At 40.9% G+C, this 26,570-nt stretch overlaps 1 protein-coding gene across 2 annotated transcripts in view; it reads right to left on the bottom strand.

Moving 5' to 3' along the window:
• Positions 1 to 15,226, bottom strand: part of LOC308354676 (immunoglobulin lambda-1 light chain-like) — a gene marked incomplete at its 5' end in the record, with an annotated part of 1,188,495 nt that extends 1,173,269 nt beyond the window's left edge. The window contains 2 exons of one of the 2 annotated variants that reach the window (XM_080822266.1): positions 14,731 to 15,041; positions 15,143 to 15,225. In XM_080822266.1, coding sequence (XP_080678392.1) covers positions 14,731 to 15,041; positions 15,143 to 15,188 — 357 coding nt within the window. Of the gene's footprint in view, positions 1 to 14,730; positions 15,042 to 15,142 lie in introns of both variants that reach the window. The other variant, XM_080822263.1, reaches the window with a different exon arrangement.
• Between the last annotated feature and the right edge of the window lie 11,344 nt (positions 15,227 to 26,570).

Raw genomic sequence — 26,570 nt, forward strand, 5'->3', positions numbered from 1 at the left:
AACTCTACGGAAAGCGCTCAGGGAACAAAAGCTCCCGAAAGCAAACCCGAGCGGATTCCTTAGCCCGGCCCCTGGCAAGGGCGGTGCAATTCCGCCTGCGGCAAAGACACTTGAGAATCACTACAACACTACAACAGGCCCCTCCCCCAGAAGATCAACAAGAAACCATCCAAAACCAACTTCAGTCACCAAGAACAGCGGAATTCCACAGCAGGAGAAAGCAAATCCTACCTGGACAAAATGACAAGGCGGAAAAACTCACCTCAAAAAAAAGAACAAGAGGCCGTACCGAAGGCTGGAGACCTAATCAATACAGACATAGGTAGCATGACAGATCTAGAGTTCAGAATGACAATTCTCAAGGTTCTAGCCGGGCTCGAAAAAGGCATAGAAGATATTAGAGAAACCCTCTCCAGAGAGATAAAAGCCCTTTCTGGAGAAATAAAAGAACTAAAATCTAACCAAGTTGAAATCAAAAAAGCTATTCATGAGGTGCAATCAAAAATGGAAGCTCTCACTGCCAGGATAAATGAGGCAGAAGAAAGAATTAGTGACATAGAAGACCAAATGACAGAGAATAAAGAAGCTGAGCAAAAGAGAGACAAACAACTACTGGAACACGAGGAGAGGATTCGAGAGATAAGTGACACCATAAGACGACATAACATTAGAATAATTGGGATTCCAGAAGAAGAAGAAAGAGAGAGGGGAGCAGAAGGTATATTGGAGACAATTATTGGAGAGAATTTCCCTAATATGGCAAAGGGAACAAACATCAAAATCCAGGAGATGCTAAGAACGCCCCTCAAAATCAATAAAAATAGGTCCACACCTCGTCACCTGATAGTAAAATTTACAAGTCTTAGCGACAAAGAGAAAATCCTGAAAGCAGCCCGGGAAAAGAAGTCTGTAACATACAAGGGTAAAAACATTAGATTGGCAGCGGACCTATCCACAGAGACCTGGCAGGCCAGAAAGAACTGGCATGATATATTCAGAGCACTAAACGAGAAAAACATGCAGCCAAGAATACTATATCCGGCTAGGCTATCATTGAAAATAGAAGGAGAGATAAAGAGCTTCCAGGACAAACAAAAGCTGAAAGAATTTGCAAACACCAAACCAGCTCTACAGGAAATATTGAAAGGGGTTCTCTAAGCAAAGAGAGACCCTAAAAGTAGTAGATCAGAAAGAAACAGAAACAATATACAGTAACAATCACCTTACAGGCAATACAATGGCACTAAATTCATATCTCTCAATAGTTACCCTGAATGTTAATGGGCTAAATGCCCCAATCAAAAGACACAGGGTATCAGAATGGATAAAAAAACAAAACCCATCAATATGCTGCCTACAAGAAACTCATTTTAGACCCGAAGACACCTCCAGATTTAAAGTGAGGGGGTGGAAAACAATGTACCATGCTAATGGACATCAGAAGAAAGCTGGGGTGGCAATCCTTATATCAGATCAATTAGATTTTAAGCCAAAGACTATAATAAGAGATGAGGAAGGACACTATATTATACTCAAAGGGTCTGTCCAACAAGAAGATCTAACAATCTTAAATATCTATGCCCCTAACATGGGAGCAGCCAACTATATAAACCAATTAGTAACAAAATCAAAGAAATACATCGACAGTAATACAATAATAGCAGGGGACTTTAACACTCCCCTCACTGAAATGGACAGATCATCCAAGCAAAAGATCAACAAGGAAATAAAGGCCTTAAATGACACACTGGACCAGATGGACATCACAGATATATTCAGAACATTCCATCCCAAAGCAACAGAATATACATTCTTCTCTAGTGCACATGGAACATTCTCCAGAATAGACCACATCCTGGGTCATAAATCAGGTCTCAATCGGTACCAAAAGATCGAGATCATTCCCTGCATATTTTCAGACCACAATGCTCTGAAGCTCGAACTCAATCACAAGAGGAAATTTGGAAAGAACGCAAATACATGGAGACTAAACAGCATCCTTCTAAAAAATGAATGGGTCAACCAGGAAATTAAAGAAGAATTGAAAAAATTCATGGAAACAAATGATAATGAAAACACAACAGTTCAAAATCTGTGGGACACAACAAAGGCAGTCCTGAGAGGAAAATATATAGCAGTGCAAGCCTTTCTCAAGAAACAAGAAAGGTCTCAAATACACAACCTAACCCTACACCTAAAGGAGCTGGAGAGAGAACAACAAAGAAAGCCTAAACCCAGCAGGAGAAGAGAAATCATAAAGATCAGAGCAGAAATCAATGAAATAGAAACTAAAAAAACAATAGAACAAATCAACAAAACTAGGAGCTGGTTCTTTGAAAGAATTAATAAGATTGATAAGCCCCTGGCCAGACTTATCAAAAAGAAAAGAGAAAGGACGCAAATAAATAAAATCATGAATGAAAGAGGAGAGATCACAACCAACACCAAAGAAATACAAACAATTATAAGAACATACTACGAGCAACTCTATGGCAACAAATTTGACAACCTGGAAGAAATGGATACATTTCTAGAGATGTATAAACTACCACAACTGAACCCGGAAGAAATAGATAACCTGAACAGACCCATAACCAGTAAGGAGATTGAAACAGTCATCAAAAATCTCCAAACAAACAAAAGTCCAGGACCAGACGGCTTCCCAGGGGAATTCTACCAAACATTTAAAGAAGAATTAATTCCTATTCTCCTGAAACTGTTCCAAAAAATAGAAATGGAAGGAAAACTTCCAAACTCATTCTATGAGGCCAGCATCACCTTGATCCCAAAACCAGACAAGGATCCCACCAAAAAAGAGAATTACAGACCAATATCCTTGATGAACACAGATGCAAAAATTCTCACCAAAATACTGGCCAATAGGATCCAACAGTACATTAAAAGGATTATTCACCACGACCAAGTGGGATTTATTCCAGGGCTGCAAGGTTGGTTCAACATCCGCAAATCCATCAATGTGATACAATACATTAATAAAAGAAAGAGTAAGAACCATATGATACTCTCAATAGATGCTGAAAAAGCGTTTGACAAAGTGCAGCATCCCTTCCTGATTAAAACTCTTCAAAGTGTAGGGATAGAAGGCACATACCTCAATATTATCAAAGCCATCTATGAAAAACCCACCGCAAATATCATTCTCAATGGAGAAAAACTGAAAGCTTTTCCGCTAAGGTCAGGAACACGGCAGGGATGTCCGTTATCACCACTGCTGTTCAATATAGTACTAGAAGTCCTAGCCTCAGCAATCAGACAACAAAAAGAAATTAAAGGCATCCAAATCGGCAAAGAAGAAGTCAAACTATCACTCTTTGCAGATGATATGATACTATATGTGGAAAACCCAAAAGGCTCCACTCCAAAACTGCTAGAACTTATACAGGAATTCAGTAAAGTGTCAGGATATAAAGTCAATGCACAGAAATCAGTCGCATTTCTTTACACTAACAACAAGACAGAAGAAAGAGAAATTGAGGAGTCAGTCCCATTTACAATCGTACCCAAAACCATAAGATACCTAGGAATAAATCTAACCAAAGAGGCAAAGAATCTATACTCAGAAAACTATAAAGTACTCATGAAAGAAATTGAGGAAGACACAAAGAAATGGAAAAATATTCCATGCTCATGGATTGGAAGAACAAATATTGTGAAAATGTCTATTCTACCTAAAGCAATCTACACATTTAATGCAATCCCTATCAAAATCCCATCCATTTTTTTTAAAGAAATAGAACAAATAATCCTAAAATTTATATGGAACCAGAAAAGACCTCGAATAGCCAAAGGAATATTGAAAAAGAAAGCCAAAGTCGGTGGTATCACAATTCCAGACTTCAAGCTCTATTACAAAGCTGTCATCATCAAGACAGTATGGTACTGGCACAAAAACAGACATATAGACCAATGGAACAGAATAGAGAGCCCAAAAATAGACCCTCAACTCTATGGTCAACTAATCTTCGACAAAGCAGGAAAGAATATCCAATGGAAAAAAGACAGCCTCTTCAACAAATGGTGCTGGGAAAATTGGACAGCCACATGCAGAAAAATGAAATTGGACTATTTCCTTACACCACACACGAAAATAGACTCAAAGTGGATGAAGGACCTCAATGTGCGAAAGGAATCTATCAAAATCCTTGAGGACAATGCAGGCAGCAACCTCTTTGACCTCCACCGCAGCAACTTCTTCCTAGGAACATCGCCAAAGGCAACAGAAGCAAGGGCAAAAATGAACTATTGGGATTTCATCAAGATCAAAAGCTTTTGCACAGCAAAGGAAACAGTTAACAAAACCAAAAGACAACTGACAGAATGGGAGAAGATATTTGCAAACGACATATCAGATAAAGGGCTCGTATCCAAAATCTATAAAGAGCTTATCAAACTCAATACCCAAAGAACAAATAATCCAGTCAAGAAATGGGCAGAGGACATGAACAGACATTTCTGCAAGGAAGACATCCAGATGGCCAACAGACACATGAAAAAATGCTCCACATCACTCGGCATCAGGGAAATACAAATCAAAACCACAATGAGATACCACCTCACACCAGTCAGAATGGCTAAAATTAACAAGTCAAGAAATGACAGATGCTGGCGAGGATGCGGAGAGAGGGGAACCCTCCTACACTGTTGGTGGGAATGTAAGCTGGTGCAACCACTCTGGAAAACAGTGTGGAGGTTCCTCAAAAAACTGAAAATAGAGCTACCCTATGACCCAGCAATTGCACTCCTGGGTATATATCCTAAAGATACAAACGTGGTGCTCCGAAGGGGCACGTGCACCCGAATGTTTATAGCAGCAATGTCCACAATAGCCAAACTGTGGAAAGCGCCTAGATGTCCATCAACAGATGAATGGATAAAGAAGATGTGGTATATATACACAATGGAATACTATGCAGCCATCAAAAGACATGAAATCTTGCCATTTGCGACGACGTGGATGGAACTAGAGGGTATCATGCTTAGCGAAATAAGTCAATCGGAGAAATATAACTATCATATGATCTCTTTGATATGAGGAAGTGGAGATGCAAGGTGGGGGGGTTTGGGGGGAGGTAGGAAAAGAAAAAATGAAAAGATGGGATTGGGAGGGAGACAAACCATAAAAGACTCAATCTCAAGAAACAGACTGAGGGTTGCGGGGGGGAAGGGGGACGGGAGAGGGTGGTGGGGAAATGGACATTGGGGAGGGTATGGGCTATGATGAGTGCTGTGAAATGTGTAAACCAGACGATTCACAGACCTGTACCCCTGGGGATAAAAATACATTATATGTTTATTAAAATAAAAAAATTAAAAAAAAAAAACCCTCAGGTTGTTTTTCAGAGTCCATAGTCTCACATGGTTCATCTCCCCTTTCAATTTTCCTCAACTCCATTCACTCCATCTCCCTCTGTCCTGCATGTTATTTGTTATGCTCCACAAATACGTGAAAACATAAGATACTTGACTCTCTCTGCTTGAATTATTTCGCTCAGCATAATCTCTTCCACTCACATCCATGTTGATACAATAGTTGGGTATTCATCTTTTCTGATGGAGGCATAATACTCCATAGTGGATATGGGCCACATCTTCCTTATCCATTCATCCGTTGAAGGGCATCTTGGTTCTTAGGGAAGCTCTGTCTTTAATTTCTTAACGAATCTCCACACTGTTCTCCAAAGTGGCTGCACCAGTTTGCATTCCCACCAACAGTGTAAGAGGGTTCCCCTTTCACCACATCCTCTCCAACACGTTGTTTCCTGCCTTGCTAATTTTGGCTATTCTAACTGGTTTAAGGTGGTATCTCAATGTGGTTTTAATTTGAATCTCCGTGATGGCTAGTGATGATGAACATTTTTTCATGTGTCTGTCAGTCATTTGTATGTCTTCATTGGAGATGTGTCTGTTAATGTCTTCTGCCCATTTTTGGACATTATTATCTGTTTTGTGTGTGTTCAGTTTGAGAAATTATTTATAGATCCTGGATATCAGCCTTTTGTCTGTACTGTCATTAGCAAATATATTCTCCCATTCTGTGGGTTGCCTCTTTGTTTAGTTGACTGTTTCCTTTGCTGTGCAGAAGCTTTTGATCTTGATGAAGACCCAAAAGTTCATTTTCACTTTTGTTTCCTTTGCTTTTGGAGACATATCTTGAAGGAAGTTGCTGTGGCTGATATCAAAGAGGTTACTGCCTATGTTCTTCTCTAAGATTCTGATGGATTCCTGTCTCACATTGAGGTCCTTTATCCATTTTGAGTTTATCGTTGTGTATGGTGTAAGAGAATGGTCAAGTTTCATTCTTCTGCATATAGCTGTCCAATTTTCTCAGCACCATTTATTGAAGAGACTGTCTTTTTTCCACTGTATATTTTTTCCTGCTTTGTTGAAGATTATTTGACCATATAGTTGAGGGTCCATATCTGGGCTCTCTACTCTGTTCCAGTGGTCTATGCATCTGTTTTTATGCCAGTGCTGCGCTGTCTTGGTGACCCCAGCTTTGTAGTAAAGCTTGAAGTCAGGTAACGTGATGCCGCCAGTTTTATTTTTCTTTTTCAACATTTCCTTAGCCATTCTGGGGCTCTTCTGATTCCATACAAATTTTAGGATTATTTGCTACAGCTCTTTGAAAAATACCGGTGGAATTTTGATTGGAATGGCATTAAAAGTATAGATTGCTCTAGTCAGTATAGATATTTTAGCAATGTTTATTCTTCCTATCCAAGAGCATGGAATGGTCTTCCATCTTTTTGAGTATTCTTCAATTTCTTTAATGAATGTTCTGTAGTTCGAGTGCAGATCCTTTACCTCTTTGGTTAGGTTTATTCCGAGGTATCTTATGGTTTTTGGTGCTATAGTAAATGGAATCAATTCTCTAATTTCCTTTTCTGTATTTTCATTGTTAGTGTTCAAGAAAGCAACTGATTTCTGTACATTGACTATGTAACCTATCACATTACTGAATTGCTGTATGAGTTCTAGTAGTTTGGGGGTGGAGTCTTTCGGGTTTTCCATATAAAGTATCATGTAATCTGCAAAGAGAGAGAGAGTTTGACTTCTTCCTTGCCAATTTGGATACCTTTTATTTCTCTTTGTTGTCTGATTGCTGTTTCTAGGACTTCTAATACTATGTTGAACAAGAGTGGTGAGAGTGGGCATCCTTGTCGTGTTCCTGATCACAACAGGAAGGTTGTAATCTTTTTCCCATTGAGGATGATATTTGCTGTGGTTCTTTCATAGATAGATTTGATGAAGTTCAGGAATGTTCCCTCTATCCCTGTACTTTGACGAGTTTTAATCAGGAACGGACGCTGGATTTTGTCAAATATTTTTTTCTGCATCAATTGAAAGGACCGTGTGGTTCTTCTCTCTTCTCTTATTGATTTGTTCTATCACATTGATTGATTTGCGAATGTTGAACCATCCTTGTAACCCAGGGATGAATCCCACCTGGTCATGGTGGATAATCTTTTTAATGTGCTGTTGGATCCTGTTTGCTAGGATCTTGCTGAGAATCTTAGCATCCACATTCATCCGTGATATTGGTCTGAAATTCTCCTTTTTGGTAGGGTCTTTGCCTGGTTTGGGGATCAGGGTAATGCTGGCTTCATAAAAAGAGTCTGGAAGTTTTCCTTCTGCTTCAATTTTTTGATACAGCTTTAGGAGAATAGGTGTTATTTCTTCTTTGAAAATTTGATAGAATTCCCCAGGGAATCCTTCAGGTCCTGGGCTTTTGTTTTTTGGGAGGCTTTTGATCACTGCTTCAATCTCGTTACTAGATATTGGTCTATTCAGGTTGTCTATTTCTTCCTGGTTCAATTTTGGGAGTTTATAGTTTTCCAGGAATGCATCCATTTCATCTAGGTTGCTTAGCTTATTGGCATATAACTGTTGATAATAACTTCTGATGATTGTTTCTACTTCCTTGGTGTTAGTTGTGATCTCTCCCTTTTCATTCTTAATTTTATTAATTTGGGCTTACTTTCTTTTCTTTTGGATTAGTGTGACCAATGGTTTATCGATCTTATTGATTCTTTCAAAAAAACAGCTTCTAGTTTCATTGATACGTTCTACTGTATCTCTAGTTTCTACCTCATTGATCTCTGCTCTAATCTTGATTATTTCCCTTCTTATGTGTGGAGTTGGTTTGATTTGTTGTTGATACTCCAGTTCTTTAAGGTGTAGAGACAGCTGGTGTATTCTGGATTTTTCATTTTTTTTGAGGGAGGCTTGGATGGCTATGTATTTCCCCCTTAGAACCACCTTTGCTGTATCCCATAGGTTTTGGATGGAAGTGTCTTCATTCTCATTGGTTTCCATGAATTGTTGAAGTTCTTCTTTGATCTCCTGGTTGATCCAAGCATTCTTAGGCAAGGTGGACTTTAGCTTCCAGGTGTTTGAGTTCCTTCTGAACTTTTTCTTGTGATTGAGCTACAGTTTATTTTCCTTGTGATCTGAGAATATGCCGGAAATAACCTCATTCCTTTGTTATCGCTTGAGTACTGTTTTGTGACCCAGTATGTGGTCTGTTGTGGAGGAAGTTCCATGTGCACTTGAGAAGAATGAGTATTCTGCTGTTTTAGGATGGAATGTTCTGTATATATCTATGAGGTCCATCTGGTCCAATGTGTCATTCAATCCTCTTGTTTCTTTTTTGATTTTCTACTTGGATGATCTGTGTATTACTTGGATGATCTGTTAAGACCTCCTTCTATTAATGTATAGATAACAATATGACTCTTTATCTTGATTAATAGTTTTCTTATGTAATTGTCTGCTCCCATATTGGGAGCATAGATATTTACAATTGTTAGATCATCTTGGTGGATAGTCCCTTTAAGAATGATGTAGTGTCCTTCTGTATCTCTGACTACCGTCTTTAGTTTAAAATCTCATTTATCTGATATGAGAATCGCTACCCCAGCCTTCTTTTGAGGCCCATTGGCATGAAAGATGCTTCTCCATCCCTTCACTTTCAGCCTGGGTGTATCCTTAGGTTCTAAATGGGTCTATTGTAGACAACATATTGATGGGTCCTGTCATTTTATCCAATCTGCAACCCTGTGTTGTTTTATGGGCATATTTAGGCCATTCACATTGAGAGTGATTATTGATAGATACTTTTTATTGACATTGTGTTACCTTTGAAGGCTTTCTTTTGTAGATTGTCTCTATATTTCTGTTCAATGATATTCTTAGGATTTTTCCTTTTTTATAGATCCCCCCCTTAATATTTCCTGCAGTGTCAGCTTGGTGGTCGCAGACTCTTTCAAGTCTTGCTGGTCTTGGAAACTCTCTATGTCTCCATCCATTTTGAATGTCAGTTTTGCTGGATAAAGTATTCTTGGCTGCATGTTCTTCTCATTTAGTGCCCTGAATACATCTTGCCAGCCCTTTCTTGCCAGGTTTCTGTGGACACGTCTGACGTTATTCTGATGGGCTTTCCTCTGTATGTAAGGAGCTTCTTTTTCCTAGCTGCTTTCAAGAGATCCTGTCTACAATTATGATTCCTCATTCTTACTATCAGGTGTGTGAGGACTTTCTAGTTTCTATATTCTTGGGGGGAGACCGTTCTCCCAGGGCTGGCTGTCCTGGGTCCAGGGACTTAAGCCCCTGTCCCCAACCGCCCCAATTCCCACAATTTCCCCCCACAAGGACCAGGACCCAGGGCTGGCTGTCCTGGGTCCAGGGACTTAAGCCCCTGTCCCCAACCGCCCCAATTCCCACAATTTCCCCCCACAATCCTTTGCTCTTTTTGAGTGCTTTCAACCAGACTCCAAGTTAATGCTGGTCCCCAGTTGCACGGCACTCTCGTATTGGGGTATTACTTTCCAATGTGTTACTTCTTGGGGCTCCCTCCCCCTTTTGTTTATCTTCCAACATCAGTCCAATGTTACCACTCTGCTTTACCTGCCCACTGGCGTCTTCTGCCCCTGTAGAGATCCAGAAGTGTATCATTCTAAGCTCAGGCTGATTTCATGGGTGATCAGAGTTATTTGGTAGGTTATTTGGTAGGTGATCAGCTCACTTTAGGGTACAGGTTGAAATGGTGCCTCCTCCTAGTTCCCTGCCATCTTGTCTCTCCTGCTTGTTCTTTTTAATTTTACCTAGACCTTTTGATATGTGCAGTTGGGTTTTATTCCCTCACCTGGGTATGCTCCTGGGACACCCATGCTGTCTTAGACAACAGCACAGTCTGTGTATGCTCCTGGGACACCCATGCTGTCTTAGACAACAGCACAGTCTGTGTATCAGTCCTCCCTCCTCAAGAATAGGTCTTCTCACAGAGCTGTCTCTCCTACAGGAATCTCTGTAGAAGCTTCCAATAAATGAGGCTCAGAGGTGAGGTCTCTGGTTTCAGGAATTTTTTGTCTCACATCCTCGTTATCTGAGACACTGTGAGTATTGTAGCTGCTCCCATGGCCATGAGCTGTAGCACTTTAATAGTCAAGCTTATTCTCAGCTTGCATCCCAGAAATGAGCAGGACCCCTGCATTGGCTGAGACATCTTTGGATCCAGAGAACTGACTGGAGACCAGAGAACCCTGGTGCTTATTTGAGTCTAAGAAGTAGTACAGGAGACACTGAGGAGGGCTCCCTGGCTTCTGTTTGTACCAGTTCATGTAGTAGCTGCCAACACTAAAGCCACTGGTCAGGGTGGAAGTGAGTATGGTTGTTGCTCCCAGAGATGCAGAGCGGGAGTGTGGCTAGGTCAACACAGGTTGGGACAGGGACCCTGCAAACAGAGATGATCATGAGTAATGGTACAGGGGCAAGACTCACACTTCTCCATATCTGTGCCAAAGGGTCTGATGGAGCCTAGGAACTGGGACTGCATACCCAAGGCCTGTCCCTATGTGTGCATTGAGAGAGTAGCATGAAGAGAATAAGAATCTTTGACCCAGCCCCTGGTCCTCACAAAGGGGTTGGCTGCTTTGGGCCTCCTCATCCCCCCCCTTCTACCATTGGAGGTGCTGTCCATGCAAATGGGGGCCATCCAGTGATTTCTAGTCCCTCCCTTAAACCTGGTGCTAGATCACATCTCATATCATACACTGAGGAAGCTGGTGGTTGGCCTCAGCCCTGGGGGGAATCACCTGCTGAGACCACACATGTCAGTGGTCCACTGCTCAATGGTCTCTGACAAACAAGAGAGAACACAGCTGCTGAGTCTTCATCAGGGAACACAGGGCCCAGCACACAGGCTCAGGCTCCCTTCAGTGAAAGGTCCTCACCAAGGAGCTGTGTGGGAACAAAAGAGTAATCCCACAGCACCCCCTACTGGTCTCAAGGCACCCACATCCCCTTGGACCAAAGTTCTGAGAGCGTAGTGGCTTTCAGCATCTCACCAGGTCCCTGTCCTCACTCCTATGTCTGAACTCTAGATGATTGGTCTACACTGCATATTATTACTATGGTTTCTCACTCTTTGGAGGGACACCTCTTTATAAAAAAGGGCAAAAATGTACATAAATAACCAATCAATGAGTCACAATCCCTGGGGGAGTTACTATAAAACGTGAATGTATCATGTCAAACATCACTGATCAGAGGAGAGTGGAGCTCATTGGAGGGACTTGTAGGGGATCTTCAGAGAATTGTAGAGAGTGGACATTTTCCAGGAAGCAAGCTCAGTGAGAAATTCCCAAAACAGCATTCAGAAAATATTTCAAAGTCATATGATGTTGTTACAATTTCACCAGGTCAGATATGTCTGAATGATTTGTGAAAAGCTAATGACTTTGCCTGAATGAACATTTACAGGTGAATATAAACATATGTCTTTATGTTTGGGAGTGAGATGTATCTCCTGAATTCATTGGTTTCTGAGTATTTCTGTTTTCAAATTCTTGTCATGATTCTATCTTTATTGCCTCACAAACTGTTTGTATTGTAGCTATATTTATTTTCCACCTGCAGTTTTATACCCATTGCTTTCCTTCAGTAGGAAGATGAGTGTGATGTTTTACTGTTTCCACATGCCTGGAAGAAGGGGTACAGAAATCATATTCTTACTGGACCCCCAAAACAAACCACCTATGTGTACAAAAAGTCACCAATTCTCTAAACTCACAGGGACCATAAGTAAAAGGTCTATGACAAAGATCACTCACTTCCCTCAGACATCATTTCCTCAAGCACTCAGAGGGGTCCTTCTCCTTCAGGTCAGGCATGTCACCCTTTGACTTCAAACACTTCAGTGACTCCTCACAGCTATTTGTTCTACACCCAAGACCCTCCAATCCCTAAGGATCTTTCCTGCTCTGGCCTGACCCACCCTTCTTGCCCACCACACAGCCAAGCCCCTTGTACCATGCTCTGGCCTCATCCCTTCTCTGTCCTTGGACCCCCTGAGCTCAGTCCCTCTCCTGTTCTCCACACAACCTCCTGTGTGTCTGTTGGAAGGAGATGGGCTTCACCTGAAGATCATAGTGGACACACACATTTTGGCAACTTTGAGCATCTGTTGAAAGCAGGGCAGACATACACTATAACAACACATTGTGATATATATTTCTCTATTTGTCTTCTCTCTATCTTGATTACTGTAACTTTACAATAGGTGCTCAAATCAAGAAGTGTCAGTTTCCCAAATTGTTTTTCCCCTTTAACATTATGTTGCTAATTTGATCTTTTCCCTTTCTGCATAAACTTTAGAATCAGTTCTTCAGAGTTTATGAAATAATTTGCTGGGATTTAAGGGTTGCATTGAATCTGTACATCAAATTGGGAAGAACTGTCTTCTTGAAAGTAATGAGTTTTCTTATCAGTCAACATGGACTGTCTCTCAATTTGTTTACTTCTTCTTTGATTCCGTTCATTAGAATTGGGTTATTTTCCTAATATGGATATTACACATACTATGTTCAATTTATACCTAAGTGTTTACACTTTTTTGGGTGCTAATGTAAATTGTGTTCATTTCACATTTCACTTGTTCAATGTTAGTTATTAGGTAAGCACTGGACTTTTCTATATTAAACATGCATCCTGAAACTTTGTCATAATTGATCTTTAGTTTCAACAGTTTTCTTTTTATGTCAATTATTTTGAATTTTCTACATAAATGGTCATGTCACCTAAAATAATATAGTTTATTTTTCCCTTCTCAATCTGTATACATTTGGATGGATGTTTTCAAGAAAATATTGGTACACTTATTGAGATAGTCCTATTTTTAATTTATTCTCTTATAGAATGAATTACATTGATTGCCTTTCCAATATTACACAAACCTTAAATGTGTAAAATGACCACCTTTAGAACACTGTTAGGTTGAATTTGCAAATATTTTGCTATATTTTGGTTTCTTTGTTTTGCAGCATATGGATTTTTAATTTTCTTTACTTTGAAAATATTGTGTGGTTATTAAATCAGTGGAAAACTAGTTTTATGACCTATATTCAAGTTTTGTCCTTCCTACTTGCTTCTCTGTAGTATTATTATTTTGCCCTTAAATACTTGATTACATTCTCTAGTGTAGCCCTCTGGGCCTGAAGTTGTCTTTGCGGGAGAGCTGTCAACTAAAGTGATGAACAATTTCAATGTGAGTGCTGGAAAACATGAGTTAACCACTGATTCTTCATTCACTGAACAAATTCTATGGTTCATGCATTGTGCCTGGGGCTGTGTTTTATTTGGTGGTTATTTTCCTTTAAGCTTAACATCCTGGAGGATGTAAAGTAAACTTATATTTTCAGTTTCAGAATTCAGTTAATATAACAATATGTAATAAAGTTAATGTATTCTGAAAGAAAAATAGAAGAAAGCACCGAAGTATAATATCAAGTATTGTACAACCTCATTTAAAGGGCAGGGCCCTAAATATTATGCAATGTTGTGTGGTCCTGTGTTTCTAGACATTTCCTAAGGAGCCAATGCAAGTCAGAAAGAATAATGCTGAGATCATACAGTCTCCAGGTTGAATTACAAATCTACATCCACTAGACATATACTTTCCTTCAGTTCTGTATCTCCCAGCATGCATTATGCCACAGCATGCTGCTGTACCCTTCGGTGGACTGAGATTTTGAACCTATTTCTCAGTGTTCTTTGATCTTTAGTGCAATTTGGGGAATGATTCAGTCATAGGAGGTTATTCTCCCTGGATTTTAAAGAGATATTTACAGAAATAATTCTATAATAATAAAAGAACAAGTGTTTCTCAAACGTTAACTTTCACACAAATCTTCTGGAGGACTTGTTAAATGTAGATCTCTGAAACCCAACACAGATTATGGAGTTAGAAGCTCTAGGATGGAGGATTATGTTTTTATCAAGCTACAAACTAGGAAAATATTAATTTCTTTCTCATCATTAAATCAATGAATAAAGTTACATCTACCAATGTTCTTTGGAAAATAGTCCTTATTTATAGCAGAATTGGTTTGTATATAATGGAACTGAGACCCCATTCCTCAACACCTTGGGCAAACAACGGAGGAAGTACAGTCTCAGAGGTTTACAGTGGAGAGATGGACACACCCTGGGAAAGTCAAGATGAGGTACGTGTGGTGATGAACTCCTGGACATGGCAAGGGGGCCAGGGAGCCTCCCTTCCCACATTGGTGTTGACTACCCCCACCACACACACACACACACTCTCTCTCTCTCTCCCTCTCTCTCTCTCTCTCTTTCTCTCCTGCTTTTATGGTTGAGCCATTCTGAGCACATGAGAGGTTCTGGTTGCACTTCCCCATAGATTTAAATCACTGTGTAAATACTACCACCCTTATACAGCAAACAGTGATAATCGGCTTCATCCTCAGGTTGGGCCCCTGTGATGGTGAGGGCGGCTTTGTTCCCAGAGATGGATCCAGAGAAGCGATCAGGGACCCCAGAGGGGCGGCTGTTTGTGCTATAGATAAGCAAGCGGGGAGCCTTGCCTGGGGTCTGCTGGAACCATTCAGGGTAGTTACTGGTAGAGACTGACCCAGAGCTGAGCCCACAAGTGAGTGTGACTGTCCCTCCTGGAGATACTGACACTGATGGCTCCTGAATCACCACAGTCTGAGAATCTGCTCCTAAAACAAACAGGAGAGAGAGATGGTGTTATGGAAGACAAGGGGCACCTGAAACCTTGCTTTTATATGCACCCCCATGATGCAGAGTCCCTTTCCCTGACCTGAGCCAAAAGCAAGGAGCCCAAGAAGAAGCACTTTCCAGGCCATGGTGGGGACCCTGAGAGTATGTGGCCTCCACAGGTTCTTGGGCTTGAGTGGGGTGTCCCCAGGCCTTTTCATGTCTCCAGACCCATTAGGAGGAGAAGGCACTTCATGCAAATCAGCTTCCTCTCTCTTCCTGCCCCAAGGTCACCCACATGTCCCCTGGGAGATTTTGAAAGGAGCAAATGATGGAACCTCAGGCACACCATTAAGTGCATGGTGACCTGGGACACTAAGTTTGAGGAGGACATCTTTCACCAAATCAGTTCTGTAATTAGCCTGGTGGCCTCCAACCAAAAGTTCCTCTATGGGAAGCCTGTGAGGAGATAGATGTGTTTGTATTTTCCACCTTTGTACCCTGTTTCTAGTTCACGTCAAATCTAACCCATGCATGAACCATTCTCTTCCCTTCCAAGGGACATTTCTTTTTATCTCCATGGAGGATATTAGCAGTCACCTCTCCAACAGTGTTGTCATAGAGAATCTCAGCACCCATGTCTGAGGGATGTAGGGACAGTGATCTCCTCTTAGTTAATCATGGACTCTGTTTCCAGTAGTTGAGAGGAGCTGACCAGGGATGGGGGCATCATACTGAGCAGAATTGCCAGGCTAGGGAAAATATCCTCCTTTGTTCTAAGAAGTCCTCATTTATATATAGTGACTGAAACAAAACCTGAAAGTTTTGTGGGGAAAGGTCAGAATCACCAAGAAATTATAAGACAATCTTCCATATCAGGTCTAACAAAATATTAACATATGACTCTTGATCAGAAATGAATGTGACACTGTGTGAACAAGTGTGTGTGTGACTATCATGGAGCATTTTGACCTGCATTTCCCCTTGTACTCTACTGAGGTTCAGACAAACCAAGAAACCTGGAGAAGTACTGGGAGGAAGGAGGACTGGGGGGATTAGGGGATACAGAGTCTCCAGAAATAGGGGAAGATGATGCTTAGGGCTGATGTTCAGCCCAGTGTGAGATATAAAAATGATTAGCATTCATTTTGGAATCACCAATATGTTGTCATTTTCACAAATCCTGAATGATTATTTTTACTTTATCTTCATGTGTGTTTGAGAGCCCCAACTCATATAAGAAAAATAATCATACTAAATTATTTCCCCATTAAGCTAATGCATCCCTGACACTTTAGAGAGCACTGGGTAATTGCAAATCTATCAAATTTTGAGGTGAGGGGCAATATTAACACTCAAGGAAAAAAAATAATTGGAAAGCTAAAACCACAAATGATATGTTTCCATTTCACTATAAAATATTGACATAAATGAGAAAGATCAGTATGAAATAACAACTTAAATGATGGCAGATAAAGAACTCAGGCATTTACTACATATTTCATCATGAGCACATTTGGAAGTCATAATTAGTAGCAAGTGTCCCTGAGGATGATCACTGGACACATTTTCCCGGTCATTCTCCAGACATCAGGGTCCTCTTCACTTTCTCATGGGACATATCTTTGTGGGGTTCTGTAGCCAGAGGTGTGCTTGATGGGCTGGGGATGGGAGAAACTCCCAGGATCCCAGGAGCCCCTCATACACAGGAAGGTGATAGAACAGCGCCCCCTGTGGGTCCTGAGTGGTCCTGCAAGAGTCAGGGAGGAGCTTCCACTGGTTGGGGCTTCTATCTATGAGAAAACACACTGATGCAGGCCACGTGCTCTAGATATCACTGTATCCCCTGTGGTGTTTCCTGTAACAACACTGCTTTCTTCTGCAGAGCGTCAGGGAACCGGCACTGGGAGTTCAGGAGCTCTATCCTGGTTGGAACATCTGATGGATGGCTTAGTGCCTCTTCACATCTGGTCCCCCACATTCCATGTTCCATCACCAAGAGACTGCACACAACTAGTCTCAGCCCCAATCCTCCCTGGTGGTCAAGGTTATTTGTTTTTTCCCTAGAGAAAACATGGATTCTAGTAGCTGATATTTTGAGCTATTTTTCAACTATTAGTTATGTTCGTAAACAAGATCTTCCTGCAGTTTTCACATCAGATACTCTTCTTTTGGGTTATGCCCCCTCCATTGGTTAGTTGAATGAGAAAATGAATTTATACTACATGCCTTTTATTTTAATATATATTTTAAAGCATCGTTTAAGCAAGGACTTTAACACTGTTGATGACAGAACCAGTCCCATCTGACCTAGGACCTGGAGGCAGATCATAAGATGGGAGAAAGACTTGACAACCACCTATTCCGAGATAACAGGAGCAAAAGGCAGAGCCAGTGCCCTTCCTCACCTGGCTACTCTTTCACTTTCCCCTAAAGGTAACTCTGTATTCCACCAGGGAGGAAGTAAATAATTTCAAGCTTATTGTGAAGTTCCTGAGCTCTGCTTGCTGAGGCTGATTGTTGGCATGGAGACAATACCTACCCTGGTGTGTCCTATCCTTTGCCCAGGGAACAATGAAGCTCAAGTTCATGAAGAAAATGCGTTTTTGTTGCAAGGGAGTCCTGTTCATCTATCTTTCCATGAAAACCAGCTCTGGACAGTTTATCCCAAGACACTGTAGAGAATGAGATATGAGGCATGTGTGATTCAGAGTTGAGGGCTCATGTGGCTCCTGGGGACCGAGGTGCAGGAAAGTCACCCACAGTGAGGATGCTGTTTGCCCAAGCATGCAAGGACCAGTGATAGATTTTCCCAGTGCGCCGCCTGCTGGCCTCAAACATTATGCTCTCCAATCCATGTCATACTCACCAGCACTCCTGGAGGTGCTTTATTACCTTTGTAATTGGACCCTTGTGATGTCACCAGCTGTGGCATTTTGGTTTGAGCCATCCATTTTTTCCAGAGCATCAAAGCCTTCAGATAGAAAGCTAACTGAAACATGGGTTATGAGATATTTTGGTAATGAGATATTACCTGATATATGACTTTGCTTCTGCCTTGTCCCTGGTTTTATCACTGGGACATAATGAACTTGAACCAAGCTCAAAGCTTAAAGCCCCCCAGAGAATCCCACTGATAGAACTCTGGTAATAATTCTATGTGGGTTACCCTTACAGATTGACTTATCTGGCTATTGTTGTTGTCAGGGTCTCCTGTTAGGTTCACCAGCCCCCCTGGTACATGTATTTTATCTTTGTCTTTACATGAGAATACCTTACTGTCAAAGACAACCTGTCCTTCATGCTTGATTACTTCTGCAGTTTATCATTTAAAAAAAATATTTCTTTGGGGGGTAGGGGCAAAGAGATAGGAAGAGAAAATCTCAAGCAGACTCACAACTGAGTGCTGAGTCTGACACGGTCGTCAATCCCTTGATCCTCAGCTCATGACCTGAATAGAAATCAAGAGTCAGATGCTTAACTGACTAAACCACCCAGGGGCCTTGGTTCTCATTTATTCTTGGATATTACCCTTACAACAATTATATGTATTGATTCTCTGATGCATTTAAGATTATTTTTAGTATGTGTAAGACTGATGAATCACAGCCCTGTACCCCTGAAACAAATAATACATTATATGTTAATAAAAATATATTTAATCTACTTTTATAATTTTTCTCAGTAGACAGATTTGTATTAAATAGTATAACATAATATAATAAACAACATACATAAATAACAAATACAAATGGTCTATAAAACTGATATGATATCATCCACTGACAACTCCTGTGTTCTACAGCCACTTAATTCTAAAAGGGGTAACTGTAACACTCTCAAGGATCTGCTCTAGCACATTAATATAATATAATATAATATAATATAATATAATATATAAAATAGTATAATATATTAATATATTAATTTCACATAACACAATCTAGATTTTTGTGTAGTTCCATTGCTCCATATAAAATATAATCAGGGATTTGAAAAGCATAGTTGATCATTATTCTATAGGATAATTTACCATAATTTGTCCATATTTCTAATGGAGAAAGATCCATTCCTACATCATTCATACTTTGACTCTAGTTTAGGACCCAAACAAGAAAGGAAATCAATTTGAACATTTCCCATCTCCATGGTCAACATTTAGGGTGCCCTGAGAGTTCAGATGGGATGCCATGGGATGCCATGGGATGCCAATATCACATGATATTTGTATCCACACTTGGTGAAAAAAAGTATGTCTTCTTTCCTTCTCTGGGTCTCTCACTTCACCAACACCACTAAAGTGTAGCCCCCAGTGGTACCCAGCCTCATCCTTGGGCTGGGTCCCTGTGAAGGTCAGGGCAGCTTTGCTCCAGAGGAAGGAGACTGAGAATCGTTGGGGGTCCAGGGGTGTTTATTGTGTGTACCATAAATAAATACCCTTGGGACTTGGGCAGGCTTCTGCTGGAACCAGCATGGATAGTGAACAGTAGTGAGTGCCCCTGTGTTGGATCTGAAGGTGAGATTGACTGTCCCTTATGGAGACACAGTCAGTGAGGGTTCCTGTGTCACCACAAATGAGAATAGACACATGTTAGGAATGAAGAATAAAGACAGATGATCCCTCCAAAGGGTGGCCTCTGAAATCTCCATGAATCTAGGCAGTGGGTGAAGAGGGAGAGAAGGAGGAGAGAAGTTCGGATCATTGTGTGAACTTTCCAAAGGTCTCTTGTACTTACTGCAGATGCTGGTCTCTGGAATGTGTGTTTTATCTCCTCCTGAGCTCCAGGGGTGAAGGTTATGCTTGAGGTGCACTATGAAAATATGAGCCCCTAACTCCACTTGAATCTGGGTCTGCAGGCCAAGTAATAGCTTCTCTCAGAGGAGGAGGCCTGGGGTGGTCAAGAGCTCTGAGTTTACTTCTCTGGAGGAAGCAGCTGGCCTTATCGCTCACTCAGGCAGTCAGCAGATGTGCAGGGCCCAGTCAAGTGGAAAAATTTCAGTTGGTTTCTGGCTTTGTCAGAGCTGAGCAGGTGCATAGCGCCCCCTGGTGACATCCTCAGGAGACTATTCATGGGGGTGGCAATTATACACTGAATGTTGCCCATTTGTGCTTTCAAAACACACAAGCGGAAAACAAAACAAAACAAACAAAAAACAAAAAAAAACACAAGCGTGGGCACGCGTGTACACACACACACACACACACACACACACACACACACACACAATAAGTGTCGCCTACTCTTGAGTCCCTCCAGAGAGTTTTATTTTTCATCTGTTGTCTCTTTAAGTCCTATAATTTCCATTTGATGTGATGACTTATATTTCAATCTGCACCTACATTTCTTTTCCCATTTGTTTGAAGCGTGTCTGTAACTGCTCATCAGATGAATTCTCTTGCCTAAAAATATGTATCCCATAATTTCAGCATGTGCTTCATCTCAGTGTTGGTAGCTATAGATTTTCCTTCCTCTTTCAAGGTTTAATTTTCCTGGTTCTTGACATGACAAGTGATCATTTTTAATGGATCCTGGATATTTTGGATATTATAATAGTGAGATGCTGGTTCCTCAATTACCTTCCTTCAACAAGGAATCAATCTGTTCCTCCCCACTGAGGAGCAACAAGTCAGTGTGTGTGTGTGTGTGTGTGTGTGTGTGTGTGTGTGAGCTTCCCTGGTCCCCAGTGAAAGTGGAGCCCTCACACCCATGGCTCTACTGCTGACTCCCTGCTGGAGAAAGTGGGACAATAATTTTCACCTCCCAATTACCAACAGGGGGGGTGTGGGACAAGCTTACTGTCGGTCCCTACCGACCCTAGGGAGGAATGCACAGGCTTAAATCAAGGTGATTTCCTGCAGAGAGTGGATGTTCTGGTCCTGACTGGGCTCCTTGCCCTCACTGGCACCAGGGAGGGCAGGGGTCAATTGCAGAACCAGCTTCCCTGCTTCCCAGCTCCTTATTCAGTGTGTTAATACTGGGTGGGAATCCAGGCTCAGTTCCTCAGTGCTCTTACAATTACCAGCTCTGGGTATAGGAGTGCAAAATAGCTCTGCCTTGTAAACCAACACATTCAGTCTCCCGCTGAGGGATGGGGTTGAAATGAGCTCCCCCAGGGGATACCAAAATCATGGATGGGAAGAATTTCAATGCTATCTAGCCCATAGGCCCTGCATTGGCCAGGCTTGTGGATAGCCCGAAGTGAGCATTACCCCAGGAGAGGAAATAGGACACTGCCTTTTTATGCCAGGAGGGAACTGACACCAGGTCTGATAGATGTGCAGTGGTAACTCATTGATGTTTTAATATGCTTTTCTTTAATGATATATAATATGGAACAGCATATCATATGTTTAGTTCCCATATACATAACATCTTGTGCGAAGTGTCTGGTAATGCCTTTACTTGTATGTTTTATTTGTGTATTTACTTATTTAGTGAGAGAGAGTGGGGAAGGCCAGAGAAAGAAGGATAGAGAATCTTAAGCAAGATCCACACTCTGTGGGAGCCCAAATATGGACTGGATCCCCCAACCCTGAGAGGATGACCTGAGCCAAAATCAAGAGTCTAATGCTTAACTGACTAATCTACCTAGGCACAACTCATTTATTTTTTATTCAGGTTGTTTGTTTTCTTGTACTTGGTTTGAAAAATTCATGGTATAGTTTCTTTCTCCCTTTCTTCTTTCCCTCCCTTCCTTCCTCCTTTCCTTCCTTCCTACCTTCCTTCCTTCCCTCTTAAATACATATGCATTTGTGTATTTATTTATTATTCTTCAACTCTCCAGAAGTTGGCAATTTATCTGAAATATATGGTTCCAATTCATTGATTTTCTCTATTAGGTTTTATTTTATTTCATTTTTTATTACATTCAGTTACCCAAAATATACTACATAATTAGTTCTTGATGCAGTGTTCAAGAATTCATTGGTTGCTGGGGCGCCTGCATGGCTCAGTTGGTTAAGCAACTGCTTTCGGCTCAGGTCATGATCCTGGAGTCCTGGGATCGAATTCCACATAGGGCTCCCTGCTCAGCAGGGAGTCTGCTTCTCCCTCTCAAATAAATAAGTAAAATCTTTAAAAAAAAAAAAAAGGAAGAATTCATTAGTTGCCTATAAGACTCAGTGCTCATCCCAACACATGACCTCCTTAATTCCCAATACCTGGCTCCTCCATCCTCTTAATCCCCCTCCCATCCCCAACCCTCAGTTTGTTTCCCAGAGTCCAGAGTCTCTCATGGTTTGTCTCCCTCTCTGATTTCTTCCCCTTCAGTTTCCCCTCCATTCCCCTATGGTCCTCTGTGCTATTCCTATTGTTCCACATATGAGTGAAACCATATGAAAACTGTCCTTCTTTGTTTGACTTATTTCACTTGGCATAATCCCCTCCAGTTCCATCCATGTTGATGCAAATGGTAGGTATTTATGCTTTGTGATGGCTGAATAATATCTTATTGTTTACATGAACCACACCTTCTTTATCCATTCATCTTTTGAAGGGTATCTTGGCTCCTTCCACAGACTGGTTATTGTGGACATTGCTGCTATGAGCATTGGGGTACATGAGCCCCTTCTTTTCACTACATGTGTATCCTGGGGTAAATACCCTGTAGTGCAGTTGGTGGGGCATAGGTTAGCCCTATTTTTTAATTTTATTTATTTATTTATTTATTTATTTATTTATTGAGGAATCTCCACACTGTTTTCCTAAGTGGTTGCACCAAATTGCATTCCTACCAACAATGTAAGAGGGCTCCGTTTTCTCCACATCCTTTCCAACATTTGTTGTTAATTTTTGACATTCTAACTGGTGTAAGGTCGTATCTCATTGTTGTTTTAATTTGTATTTCCTTGATAGCTCGTGATGTTGAATATTTATTCATGTGTCTGTTAGCCACTTGTATGTCTTCTCTGGAGAGATATCTGTTTATGTCCTCTGCCCATTCCTTAACTGGATTATTTGTTCTCTGGGTATTGATTTTGAGAAGTTCTTTATAGATCTTGGATACCAACCCTTTATCTGTAATTTCTTTTTTTTTTAAGATTTTATTTATTTATCTGACAGACAGAGATCACAAGTAGGCAGAGAGGCAGGCAGAAAGAGAGGGGGAAGCTGTCTCTCCATAGAGCAGAGACCCTAATGTGGGGCTTGATCCCAGGACCCTGGGATCATGACCTGAGCCAGAGTCAGAGGTTTTAACCCACTGACCCAACCAGGCACCCAATCTGTAATTTCATTATTTCATTTGCAAATATCTTCTCCCATTCTGTGGATTTTCTCTTAGTTTTTTTTTTTTTTCCTTCTGGGCAGAAGCTTTTTGTTTGTTTGTTTTTGTTTTTTTTTAAATTAAATTTTATATTTATTTTCAGCGTAACAGTATTCATTGTTTTTTCACCACACCCAGTGCTCCATGCAATCTGTGCCCTCCCCAATACCCACCACCTGGTTCCCCCACCGTCCCACCCCCCGCCCCTTCCAAAACCCTCAGGTTGTTTTTCAGAGTCCATAGTCTCTCATGGTTCACCTTCCCTTCCAATTTCCCTCAACTCCCTTCTGCTCTCCATCTACCCTTGTCCTCTATATTATTTGGTATGCTCCACAAATAAGTGAAACCATATGATACTTGACTCTCTCTGTTTGACTTATTTCACTCAGCATAATCTCTTCCAGTCCTGTCCATGTTGCTACAAAAGTTGGGTATTCGTCCTTTCTGATGGAGGCATAATACTCCATAGTGTATATGGACCACATCTACCTTATCCATTTATCCATTGAAGGGCATCTTGGTTCTTTCCACAGTTTGGCGACCGTGGCCATTGCTGCTATAAACGTTGGGGTACAGATGGCCCTTCTTTTCACTACATCTGTATCTTTGGGGTAAATACCCAGCAGTGCAATTGCAGGGTCATAGGGAAGATCTATTTTTAATTTCCTGAGGAATCTCCACACTGTTCTCCAAAGTGGCTGCACCAGTTTGCATTCCCACCAACAGTGGAAGAGGGTTCCCCTTTCTCCACATCCTCTCCAACACACGTTGTTTCCTGTCTTGCTAATTTTGGCCATTCTAACTGGTGTAAGGTGGTATCTCAATGTGGTTTTGATTTGAATCTCCCTGATGGCTAGTGATGATGAACATTTTTTCATGTGTCTGGTAGCCATTTGTATGTCTTCCTTGGAGAAGTGTCTGTTCATATCTTCTGCCCATTTTTTGATATGATTGCTGTTTTGTGTGTTGAGTTTGAGGAGTTCTTTATAGATCCTGGATATCAACCTTTTATCTGTACTGTCATTTGCAAATATCTTCTCCCATTCCGTGGGTTGCCTCTTTGTTTTGATGACTGTTTCTTTTGCTGTGCAGAAGCTTTTGATCTTGATGAAGTCCCAAAAGTTCATCTTTGCCTTTGTTTCCTTTGCCTTTGGAGACATATCTTGAAAGAAGTTGCTGTGGCTGATATCAAAGAGGTTACTGCCTATGTTCTCCTCGAGGATTCTGACGGATTCCTGTCTCACGTTGAGGTCTTTGATCCATGTCGAGTTTATCTTTGTGTACGGTGTAAGAGAATGGTCAAGTTTCATTCTTCTACATATAGCTGTCCAGTTTTCCCAGCACCATTTATTGAAGAGACTGTCTTTTTTTCCACTGGATATTTTTTCCTGTTTTGTCGAAGATTATTTGACCATAGAGTTGAGGGTCCATATCTGGGCTCTCTACTCTGTTCCACTGGTCCATTTGTCTGTTTTTATGCCAGTACCATGCTGTCTTGGTGATCACAGCTTTGTAGTAAAGCTTGAAATCAGGTAACGTGATGCCACCAGTTTTATTTTTGTTTTTCAACATTTCCTTAGCAATTCGGGGTCTCTTCTGATTCCATACAAATTTTAGTGTTATTTGCTCCAGCTCTTTGAAAAATACTGGTGGAATTTTGATCGGAATGGCATTAAAAGTATAGATTGCTCTGGGCAGTATAGACATTTTAACGATGTTTATTCTTCCCATCCAAGAGCATGGAATGGTCTTCCATCTTTTTGTGTCTTCTTTAATTTCTTTTAGGAGTGTTCTGTAGTTCCTCGAGTACAGATCTTTAACCTCTTTGGTTAGGTTTTTTCCGAGGTATCTTATGGTTCTTGGGGCTATAGTAAATGGAATCGATTCTCTAATTTGCCTTTCTGTATTTTCATTGTTACTGTATAAGAAAGCCACTGATTTCTGGACATTGACTTTGTATCCTGCCACATTACTGAATTGCTGTATGAGTTCTAGTAGTTTGGGGGTGGAGTCTTTCGGGTTTTCCATATAAAGAATCATGTCATCTGCGAAGAGAGAGAGTTTGACTTCTTCCTCGCCAATTTGGATACCTTTTATTTCTCTTTGTTGTCTGATTGCTGTTGCTAGGACTTCTAATACTATGTTGAACAAGAGTGTTGAGAGTGGGCAACCTTGTCATGTTCCTGACCTCAACGGGAAGGCTACAAGCTTTTCCCCATTGAGGATGATATTTGCTGTGGGTCTTTCATAGATAGATTTGATGAAGTTCAGGAATGTTCCCTCTATCCCTATACTTTGAAGCGTTTTAATCAGGAACGGATGCTGGATTTTGTCAAAAGCTTTTTCTGCATCAATTGAGAGGATCATATGGTTCTTCTCTCTTCTCTTATTGATTTGTTCTATCACATTGATTGATTTGCGAATGTTGAACCATCCTTGTAACCCAGGGATAAATCCCACCTGGTCATGGTGGATAATCTTTTTAATGTGCTGTTGGATCCTGTTTGCTAGGATCTTGTTGAGAATCTTAGCATCCATATTCATCAGTGATATTGGTCTGAAATTCTCCTTTTTGGTTGGGTCTTTGCCTGGTTTGGGGAACAGGGTAATGCTGGCTTCATAGAAAGAGTCTGGAAGTTTTCATTCTGCTTCAATTTTTTGAAACAACTTCAGGAGAATACGTGTTATTTCTTCTTTGAAAGTTTGATAGAATTCCCCAGGGAATTCATCGGGTCCTGGGCTCTTGTTTTTTGGGAGGTTTTTGATCACTGCTTCAATCTCGTTACTAGATATCAGTCTATTCAGGTTGTCAATTTCTTCCTGGTTCAATTTTGGGAATTTATAGTTTTCCAGGAATGCATCCATTTCATCTAGGTTGCTTAGCTTATTGGCATATAACTGTTGATAATAGCTTCTGATGATTGTTTCTACTTTCTTGGTATTAGTTGTGATCTCTCCCTTTTCATTCATAATTTTATTAATTTGGGCTTTCTCTCTTTTCTTTTGGATTAGTGTGGCCAATGGTTTATCGATCTTATTGATTCTTTCAAAAAACCAGCTTCTAGTTTCCTTGATACGTTCTACTGTATCTCTGGTTTCTACCTCATTGATCTCTGCTCTAATCTTGATTATTTCCCTTCTTACGTGTGGAGTTGGTTTGACTTGTTGTTGATTCTCTAGTCTTTAAGGTCTAGAGACAGCTGGTGTATTCTGGATTTTTCAATTTTTTTGAGGGAGGCTTGGGTGGCTATTAATTTCCCCCTTAG

This window comes from Martes martes (genome assembly GCF_963455335.1).
Source record: "Martes martes genome assembly, chromosome: 13".
NCBI classification, from domain to species: domain Eukaryota; kingdom Metazoa; phylum Chordata; class Mammalia; order Carnivora; family Mustelidae; genus Martes; species Martes martes.